Source organism: Paralichthys olivaceus, chromosome 20 (genome assembly GCF_024713975.1).
Source record: "Paralichthys olivaceus isolate ysfri-2021 chromosome 20, ASM2471397v2, whole genome shotgun sequence".
In the NCBI taxonomy this organism is placed as follows: Eukaryota; Metazoa; Chordata; class Actinopteri; order Pleuronectiformes; family Paralichthyidae; genus Paralichthys; species Paralichthys olivaceus.
The window spans coordinates 863,234-874,205 of record NC_091112.1 but is presented as its reverse complement, the minus strand read 5'-3'; the positions used below and the strand labels follow the sequence as shown (position 1 = coordinate 874,205).

At 45.5% G+C, this 10,972-nt stretch overlaps 1 gene segment (V, D, J or C); it reads left to right on the top strand.

The window, feature by feature from the left end:
• The first annotated feature begins 7,269 nt into the window (after positions 1–7,269).
• On the top strand, positions 7,270–9,786 carry LOC138404817 (Ig kappa-b4 chain C region-like). The segment is given in 3 exon segments: positions 7,270–7,994; positions 8,142–8,241; positions 9,315–9,786. Coding segments are annotated over 3 exon segments (456 nt in total).
• The last annotated feature ends 1,186 nt before the right edge of the window (positions 9,787–10,972 follow it).

The following is a 10,972-nucleotide window of genomic DNA, read 5'->3' as shown; positions in this document are numbered from 1 at the left end:
TAAATGACTATTGCAAATGGAGTTGTCTGAGGGAGAGTAAGCCAGCCGGAGTGACGCCTGATTTGAGCCCAGATTTTCAAGGTGCCACTCACTATAGGATTAGATGTGAAATGTAGTGAAGGAGAAAGGAAGGTGACTACAAACCAGGGCCTGAAGCGAGGAAGAGGGACATGACTTAGCTTCCATCTGGCCCCAGTCACTCTGAGCTGAGGTGAACCATAGCATAACCTTATGGGCGTTTGATGCCCAGTAGTAGCCGATAAGACGAGGCAACCCAAGCCCCCCAAGGGATTTACTCCTCTGCAAAACAGATCTACAGACTCTTGCATGCTTACCAGACCAAATGAACGAAGACACGATGCTAAGTTAGTGGAAAAAGACCTGGGTAAGAAGAGACTGAAAAATATATAAGTACAGAGGAAGTAAATTCATCTTGACCGCCTGTACCCTCCGAGCCAGAGAGAGCGGTAGACGGCTCCACCTCTGTAAATCAGATCTGACTGTTGTCGTAAGATTCCGTTCCCGTAATGTGCGAATAGATTTTGTAATTACAATGCCTAAATATTTAAATCCTGTATCAGAGAATCTGAAGGGTTTTAATGACGAAGGCAGTTCTGCAGCTAATTGGTTGATGGCAAAACACTCACTTTTTAAAATGTTTAGTTTGTAACCTGAGAGCGCACCGAAGGATTCCAGCAGTGACAGAATATATGGTATACTAGTTAGAGGGTCGCGAGCATATGAAAGAAGATCGTCAGCATATAGCGAGACCTTATGGTCTGTGCCCCATCTCTGAATTCCCTTAATTCCTTTCTCCGTCTTTAACGCAATTGAGAGCGGCTCGATAGCGACCGTGAATAAAAGCGGGGGGAGCGGGCACCCCTGACGCGTTCCGTGGGAAAGAGGGAAGGATTCGGAGCGCTGGGTGTTAGTACAGACTGATGCATAGGGGGAGGGGTGAAGTCATCGAATCCAGGTGATGAGGCCTGCACCAAAACCAAACCGTTGCAGAGAGGAGAACAGATCGGCCCACTCCACCCTGTCAAAAGCCTTCTCAGCGTCAAGAGATATAACAACCTCTGGTTCTGTAGGAGAATGTGGAGTGTGGATGACGCCGAGAAGTCGTCTGACATTAGACAACGAGTGCCTCCCCCTTATGAGCCCTGTCTGGTCCTCCGATATCACTGAAGGCATGATAGGCTCTAATCTGCGGGCCAAGGCCTTTGTGAGTATTCTAACATCCACAGGTAGAAGCGAGATTGGGCGGACAGATGTACAGTCCAGAGGGTCCCTGCCTGTTTTAAAAATCAGAGAGAGAGAAGCCTGCGTAAGAGTGGGCGGCAGAGAACCCTGGCGGTATGAGTGATTGAACATTGCTCATAATCACGGAGCCAAGTGGTCTGAGAATTTCTTAGAAAGTTCAACCGGGTATCCATCGGGTCCCGGGGATTTGCCAGTAGTCATTGACTGTGTTTCCTCTTTAATCTCGGAGAGTTGTACGGGGGCATCAAGTATCTCACGGTCGCTGCCGGATATTTTGGGCATGACCAGTTTTTCTCCACTTTTTTATCTGGAGCACTGAAACCCGTCTGTTGCCGTGGTCCAGCAGTGATGCCTGTCTGTTGCCATGGCTACAGAGCTCAGAGAGGGAAGTGAAACACTGACGAGCAGTTTCATCCCAACTCTCAGTTTTTGTTTGACTTGTTCTCTCTCTGCTCGAGCTGCCCACAGCCTGATGGTGCTGCCCCCTGCAGGGAGGAGCTGCATGAGGGGAGGTCTGCCACATCTTGTTCTATAGATGAATTCTAGATATCTAGATCTATAGAACCGTATCTATATCTACATGTAGATCTATATCTGCATGGCTCCATCTTACTACGGCTCAGAGAACATGTGTTTATATCAAATATATGTTTGAGTCTTGATCTCAGTCAGAGGATATACACTTTGTAACCTTGTTTAGTGCTGTACAAATAAAGCTCCTAGAATTATAACAAGTATTATTCTGTGATAATGAAGATCATCATGTGCTGAAACGTAAACTCTGAATGAAATGTTCCTGTTCATATAACAGAGGAGTGAGTGGATCAGAGAAGAGGATCTGGTTATTGAGAGGATTTGTTCTATAAAGTAAGATGTCGTCTGCAAAAAAGAGGATTTCATGATGTGAAACTCTGAACAATCGTTAGTGTGTTTCATGATGACAACAGTGTGTGTGTGTGTGTGTGTGTGTGTGTGTGTGTGTGTCTCTGCAGTAGCTTCCAGCTGCAGCAGTAGATTCAGTTTCTGTTCATGAGGTTTTTGTACGATGGTTTTTCACTGTGTGAACAGAGCCTGACTGTTGGGATAGTGAAAACTCTGACAATAGTAAACTGCAGCATCTTCAGCCTGGACTCCACTGATGGTCAGAGTGAAGTCAGAGTTTCTTCCACTGCCTGAAAAACGTTCTGGAATCCCTGATGCTCGAGTTGAAGCATCGTAAATAAGCAGTTTAGGAGTTTCTCCATCTCTCTGCTGGTACCAGTATAAACTGTTTGAGCTATAAACAGCCTGACTGGTTCTACATGAGATGGTGACGGAGCTTCCCACAGTCGATGTCACTGCTCCAGGCTGAGACACTGTGACTTGTCCTCTGGACTCTGAGGACACAGAGACAGAAACAAGAAGCAGCGCGGTGGTTTTGTCAGCTTCATTTCAAAGGTAGCGATGTGGACAGAGGAGTCTGATGCTCTGGACTTTACCTGTGAAGCAGCAGCAGAGGAGAGTCCAGACGAGGACGGAGGTAAAGCTCATGTTTCTGATGAGCAGGATTTCTGTGGTCATGAGGGACAGCTGTCAGTCATCCAGTCTTCACCTCTCTGGACTATAAACTCTCCCAGAGCACTGGAGCATGGAGCTGCTGATGCAAAGTGACTCTCTATGGAAATGCTGTGATGTGACATCATGTCCACAGATAAGTCCTCGTCCTCATGTACATCATGTCCACAGATAAGTCCTCATGTACATCATGTCCACAGATAAGTCCTCATGTACATCATGTCCACAGATAAGTCCTCATGTCCATCATGTCCACAGATAAGTCCTCGTCCTCATGTACATCATGTCCACAGATAAGTCCTCATGTACATCATGTCCACAGATAAGTCCTCGTCCTCATGTACATCATGTCCACAGATAAGTCCTCATGTACATCATGTCCACAGATAAGTCCTCGTCCTCATGTACATCATGATTGAGGTCCATTAAATTCTCTTGGTTGTTTCTCTTTTGTTGGATTAAAAAACATTAGTTGAAACATGTTTGGATGTTTTTCTTGTGCTAATTGAAATGAACACAATCTAATTAATTGGACTTATCGGAGGCAGCTTGTACCAGTTAAGAATTTATTCACTGTTTGAACTTTGACTTTTCTCCACTTTTTTATCTGGAGCACTGAAACCCGTCTGTTGCCGTGGTCCAGCAGTGATGCCTGTCTGTTGCCATGGCTACAGAGCTCAGAGAGGGAAGTGAAACACTGACGAGCAGTTTCATCCCAACTCTCAGTTTTTGTTTGACTTGTTCTCTCTCTGCTCGAGCTGCCCACAGCCTGATGGTGCTGCCCCCTGCAGGGAGGAGCTGCATGAGGGGAGGTCTGCCACATCTTGTTCTATAGATGAATTCTAGATATCTAGATCTATAGAACCGTATCTATATCTACATGTAGATCTATATCTGCATGGCTCCATCTTACTACGGCTCAGAGAACATGTGTTTATATCAAATATATGTTTGAGTCTTGATCTCAGTCAGAGGATATACACTTTGTAACCTTGTTTAGTGCTGTACAAATAAAGCTCCTAGAATTATAACAAGTATTATTCTGTGATAATGAAGATCATCATGTGCTGAAACGTAAACTCTGAATGAAATGTTCCTGTTCATATAACAGAGGAGTGAGTGTGAGCTAAACACAGACAAAAGTGAGGTCATAATCCTGGGTCCTAGGCATCTCAGAGAAACTCTGTCTAACCAGTCGGTGAACCTAGATGACATCCGCCTGGTTCTGAACCCACTGTGAAGAACCTAGGAGTTATCATTGATGAAGATCTGTCATTTAACCAACACATTAGTCAAACCTCCAGAACAGCTTTCTTTCACCTGCGTAATATCAAGAGAATCAGACAAATCCTGTCAAAACAGGATTCTGAAAAACTGATTCATGACTTTATTACGTCTAGACTAGACTACTGCAACTCCCTGTTATCAGGGTGTCCCAGCAGATCCTCAAGAACCCTTCAGTTAGTGCAGAACGCTGCTGCATGAGCACTGACAAGAACCAGAAGACGGGATCACATTACTCCTGTCTCAGCTTCACTTCACTGGCTCCCTGTTCAACAGAGGATAGATTTCAGAATCCTCCTACCGACCTACAAGGCCCTGAACAATCAGGCCCCATCCTACATTAAAGAGCTCTTAACCCCTGACTGCCCCACAGACCACTTCGCTCCCTGACCTCTGGACTCCTTGTAGTGCCTAGAGTTACTGAGAGTAGAATGGGTGGTAGAACTTTTAGTCACCAAGCTCCTCTCCTGTGGAACCAGCTCCCACTCTCAGTGAGGGAGGCAGACACAGTCTCTACATTTAAGGCTAGACTTAAAACCTTCCTTTTTGATAAAGCTTTTAGCTCAACCCTGAAGCATAGTCATCCATAGCTATGCTGCTATAGGCCTACACTGCTGGGGGATTACCCATCAGGCACCAGAAACCAGCACCTTCTCTCTTCTTCTCTCTCTGCCTGGTTTATTTTGTTGTATCTTATTACATATCTCTAATTCCTTGGGTCTTCTCCTCCCCTCCTTGGTCCATGCTGTGCGGCTCTCTGGAGCCCATCCTGGCTCGGGTCCTGATGAGGGATGGACCTAGTGGAGGTTGCCAACATGGAGGGTCATGCAACCACCAGCACTCTCACCTGAGGACCTCTCACCTTTGGGGCCATGGGTCCACCTGCTTCACATGTTGGACCATGAGGGAGGCAGGAGTGCCCGGGGGGGCCAACGCGCCTTTGGAAGACCACGCCAACGTCCACGTGGAGATTCCCGGGCTGGATTCAAGCCCATGACCTGAGATTGTGACTCCCTCCCCCCTCTTCTTTTTGTTCCCCTCACCCCAACCGGTCCTGGCAGAGGCCGTCCACACCGAGCCCGGTTCTGCCGGATGTGTCTTCACCCTGGGAGTTTTTCCTCCCCGCTGTTGCTCATGCTTGCTCGATGTGGAACAAGTTGGATTTAGTCTTTTTTAAGATCTTGGACTTTTGTGCAGCACCCTGAGACAACTGCTTGTTGTGATACCGTGCTATATAAATACATTTGATTGATTGATTGATTGAGTGGATCAGAGAAGAGGATCTGGTTATTGAGAGGATTTGTTCTATAAAGTAAGATGTCGTCTGCAAAAAAGAGGATTTCATGATGTGAAACTCTGAACAATCGTTAGTGTGTTTCATGATGACAACAGTGTGTGTGTGTGTGTGTGTGTGTGTGTGTGTGTGTGTGTGTGTGTCTCTGCAGTAGCTTCCAGCTGCAGCAGTAGATTCAGTTTCTGTTCATGAGGTTTTTGTACGATGGTTTTTCACTGTGTGAACAGATGCTGACTGTTGAGATAGTGATAACTCTGACAATAGTAAACTGCAGCATCTTCAGCCTGGACTCCACTGATGGTCAGAGTGAAGTCAGAGTTTCTTCCACTGCCTGAAAAACGTCCTGGAATCCCTGATGCTCGAGTTGAAGTCAAGTAAATAAGTAGTTTAGGAGTTTCTCCATCTCTCTGCTGGTACCAGGATAAATAGTTTGAGTTATAGAAATAAACATCCTGACTGGTTCTACATGAGATGGTGACGGAGCTTCCCACAGTCGATGTCACTGCTCCAGGCTGAGACACTGTGACTTGTCCTCTGGACTCTGAGGACACAGAGACAGAAACAAGAAGCAGCGCGGTGGTTTTGTCAGCTTCATTTCAGAGGTAGCGATGTGGACAGAGGAGTCTGATGCTCTGGACTTTACCTGTGAAGCAGCAGCAGAGGAGAGTCCAGACGAGGACGGAGGTAAAGCTCATGTTTCTGATGAGCAGGATTTCTGTGGTCATGAGGGACAGCTGTCAGTCATCCAGTCTTCACCTCTCTGGACTATAAACTCTCCCAGAGCACTGGAGCATGGAGCTGCTGATGCAAAGTGACTCTCTATGGAAATGCTGTGATGTTACATCATGTCCACAGATAAGTCCTCATGTACATCATGTCCACAGATAAGTCCTCATGTACATCATGTCCACAGATAAGTCCTCGTCCTCATGTACATCATGATTGAGGTCCATTAAATTCTCTTGGTTGTTTCTCTTTTGTTGGATTAAAAAACATTAGTTGAAACATGTTTGGATGTTTTTCTTGTGCTAATTGAAATGAACACAATCTAATTAATTGGACTTATCGGAGGCAGCTTGTACCAGTTAAGAATTTATTCACTGTTTGAACTTTGACTTTTCTCCACTTTTTTATCTGGAGCACTGAAACCCGTCTGTTGCCGTGGTCCAGCAGTGATGCCTGTCTGTTGCCATGGCTACAGAGCTCAGAGAGGGAAGTGAAACACTGACGAGCAGTTTCATCCCAACTCTCAGTTTTTGTTTGACTTGTTCTCTCTCTGCTCGAGCTGCCCACAGCCTGATGGTGCTGCCCCCTGCAGGGAGGAGCTGCATGAGGGGAGGTCTGCCACATCTTGTTCTATAGATGAATTCTAGATATCTAGATCTATAGAAGCGTATCTATATCTACATGTAGATCTATATCTGCATGGCTCCATCTTACTACGGCTCAGAGAACATGTGTTTATATCAAATATATGTTTGAGTCTTGATCTCAGTCAGAGGATATACACTTTGTAACCTTGTTTAGTGCTGTACAAATAAAGCTCCTAGAATTATAACAAGTATTATTCTGTGATAATGAAGATCATCATGTGCTGAAACGTAAACTCTGAATGAAATGTTCCTGTTCATATCACAGAGGAGTGACTGGATCAGAGAAGAGGATCTGGTTATTGAGAGGATTTGTTCTATAAAGTAAGATGTCGTCTGCAAAAAAGAGGATTTCATGATGTGAAACTCTGAACAATCGTTAGTGTGTTTCATGATGACAACAGTGTGTGTGTGTGTGTGTGTGTGTCTCTGCAGTAGCTTCCAGCTGCAGCAGTAGATTCAGTTTCTGTTCATGAGGTTTTTGTACGATGGTTTTTCACTGTGTGAACAGATACTGACTGTTGAGAATGTGAAAACTCTGACAATAGTAAACTGCAGCATCTTCAGCCTGGACTCCACTGATGGTCAGAGTGAAGTCAGAGTTTCTTCCACTGCCTGAAAAACGTCCTGGAATCCCCGATGCTCGAGTTGAAGCATCGTAAATAAGCAGTTTAGGAGTTTCTCCATCTCTCTGCTGGTACCAGGCTAACCTGTTTGAGCTATAAACATTCTGACTGGTTCTACATGAGATGGTGACGGAGCTTCCCACAGTCGATGTCACTGCTCCAGGCTGAGACACTGTGACTTGTCCTCTGGACTCTGAGGACACAGAGACAGAAACAAGAAGCAGCGCGGTGGTTTTGTCAGCTTCATTTCAGAGGTAGCGATGTGGACAGAGGAGTCTGATGCTCTGGACTTTACCTGTGAAGCAGCAGCAGAGGAGAGTCCAGACGAGGACGGAGGTAAAGCTCATGTTTCTGATGAGCAGGATTTCTGTGGTCATGAGGGACAGCTGTCAGTCATCCAGTCTTCACCTCTCTGGACTATAAACTCTCCCAGAGCACTGGAGCATGGAGCTGCTGATGCAAAGTGACTCTCTATGGAAATGCTGTGATGATGCTGCTCATCAATAAATCAATGATTTGATCAGAGTATTGATCAGGAGGTGTTAACACTCATCATCATGTAGTTTTGATTTCATGTTTCAGGACCACTTCTCCTCTTTGAATGTATTTTTACAACAGCTTGGTTTTCTTGAAAATCTACAGACAAAGTTTCCAACATTTCTTTTCTTCGTTCTTCTTCCTGTTGATTGATTTTTGTTCTTCTCAGACAAATCTCACAAACAGTCCTTCTGGTGACTTTGTTTGTTTCAGAGTCAGAGAGTCGTGTCCTCGGAGGTTTTTGTACGACGGCTCAGTGAGTCTGTGTCACTGTGGTACACGTTTGGTGGAGGAACCAGACTGGATGTTGGAAGTAAGTCAAATATTTATAAACTCTTTTATTTCCTCTCTCTTTTTATTTCCTTCATATTCATCAAGCGCAGGAAGAGAAGCTGTGTTTCCACGTGGATTGAAGCTTTTTCAAACCTTCTCAACAAAGTTAGTTTGAGCAGCAGAAACTGTACAAAGTCCCTGTAATGAAGAACAAACATTAAGATTATAGGATGAAGCATTTCCCCCACGTTTCATTATGAAGTTGCATCTTGAGGCTTTGCTGCTTTAGCTGCGTCAAACAGAGTCAGAGAGTCGAGTCTCTGCAGTCGGAGGTTTTTGTACGACGGCTCAGTGAGTCTGTGTCACTGTGGTGGACGTTTGGTGGAGGAACCAGACTGGATGTTGGAAGTAAGTTTCTGTTCAGATTCAAGTTCACATTGTAAATTCAGTTTTGAAATGTCTGCAGAAGATGAAGCTCCCTTGTTTCATTCTTTACACTTTTATTCTTTACACTGTTTTTATTTCTCCTCCTTCATCCTGCAGCTGAACTCAGATCAGCTTCACTTCACACAGTCCGGCTGAAATTTAAGTTGAACCGTAGAAAAGATATAAAGTCAGCGGAAGGGTTTTTTTAGGATTCCTTTCTAATCTAGAAGATCGACTGTTTCAAGATGAACCAAGTTTCCCTTTGTTCACATGTTTTAGAATATAGGACAAGATGGTGAACGTCCCCGGGACAAACACCATCTTGTCCTGTATGAACTACACTGAGTGAACGTTATGTCCTAATGTTGTAACAGACGTGGTTTTGATCCTAGTTTCTTTTGTTCAAACCAGCGATTGAATCCCTCGTGAAGAACTCACATCATTTGATGTTTGTGTCCATGTTGTGTGTGTTTTAGATTTGTGATGGTTTTGTGTGTTTAATAATTGAGCAGAATCCGTTTCCAGCGTGGATGTATTTGAGGTGTGTGCTGATTCTGTGCTGATGTGCATGAGAGGCTTGTTAAAGGGAAGTGAAACAGCGACTGGAGCAGAAAGCTAAAGAGTGTGTGGTGTTTGACTGACAGCTGCCTGCTCCCTGTGCTCTAAGTCGATGGCTGTGTCCTACAGGTGATGTCCGTCCCACCCTGACGGTGCTAACCCCCTCCAGCGAGGAGCTGCAGCAGGGGACGGCCTCGCTCATGTGCCTGGCCAACAAGGGCTTCCCCTCCGACTGGAGACTGTCCTGGAAGGTGGACGGCAGCAGCGGTGGCAGCTGGGAGGAGAGCAGGAGCCCCGGGGTGCTGGAGAAGGACGGCCACTACAGCTGGAGCAGCACCCTGAGGCTCCCTGCAGAGCAGTGGAGGAAGGTGGGCTCTGTGACCTGCGAGGCCTCCCAGGGCTCCCAGACTCCGCTGTCAGAGACACTGAGGAGAGACCAGTGTTCCCAGTCCTGACCTGGCACTCTGCTGCTGGTTCTGCTCTGCTCCTGGTCTCAGTCTCTTCACGGCTCGGAGTCTGATCCAAATCAATCTTCATGTAGTGATGATTTCTTGCTTGAAATCCTTTCAGAGAATAAAGATGTTTGTGTTTGAATCAAAAACGTTTCCTTGGATTTGTGAGTCAAACAGACGTTTTCATTTTGCCGTGGTCTAATAAACCAGGTGAGCACAGAGGTTGAGTGAAGCTCCTCTGAAATGAGCTCCAGACAAATCTTCAAGAGTTTGACATGATTGGTCAGATAAAGGGAGATATCGCCCACATGAACCCAGCAAATCCCCCAAATGTTCAGGATCAGAAATGAAAGACGGGACATCGTCAGCATCAAGTTGAAGAATCAGACGGAGATTTTCTGCCTCTCTCTGACAAAGTAATCTGCAGGTCGTTCTCCCAGCTGACCCTAATTTTGTTAACCACGGAGTCTATAGACGGAGAAGGGAGGTTATAAAAATAAGAGATAAGGCCCTTAGGAAGAGTTTTAGCTTTGAGTATTAGATCCGCACCATTCGGAGGTGGGATTTGAGGGAACTGGGAGGAGTAAGTCTACGCAAAATCACGTAGCTGAAAATATCTTAGGAAATCTGAGCTAGTCAACTTAAAGGTCGCGTGCAATCGTTCAAAACGTGCAAATAAGCCGCCTGTGTACACATCTCTCAAGCTGCGGAGGCCATTCCTATCCAAGGACTTATATCGAGGGTCAATTTTAGCAGGCATGAATAAATGACTATTGCAAATGGAGTTGTCTGAGGGAGAGTAAGCCAGCCGGAGTGACGCCTGATTTGAGCCCAGATTTTCAAGGTGCCACTCACTATAGGATTAGATGTGAAATGTAGTGAAGGAGAAAGGAAGGTGACTACAAACCAGGGCCTGAAGCGAGGAAGAGGGACATGACTTAGCTTCCATCTGGCACCAGTCACTCTGAGCTGAGGTGAACCATAGCATAACCTTATGGGCGTTTGATGCCCAGTAGTAGCCGATAAGACGAGGCAACCCAAGCCCCCCAAGGGATTTACTCCTCTGCAAAACAGATCTACAGACTCTTGCATGCTTACCAGACCAAATGAACGAAGACACGATGCTAAGTTAGTGGAAAAAGACCTGGGTAAGAAGAGACTGAAAAATATATAAGTACAGAGGAAGTAAATTCATCTTGACCGCCTGTACCCTCCGAGCCAGAGAGAGCGGTAGACGGCTCCACCTCTGTAAATCAGATCTGACTGTTGTCGTAAGATTCCGTTCCCGTAATGTGCCAATAGATTTTGTAATTACAATGCCTAAATATTTAAATC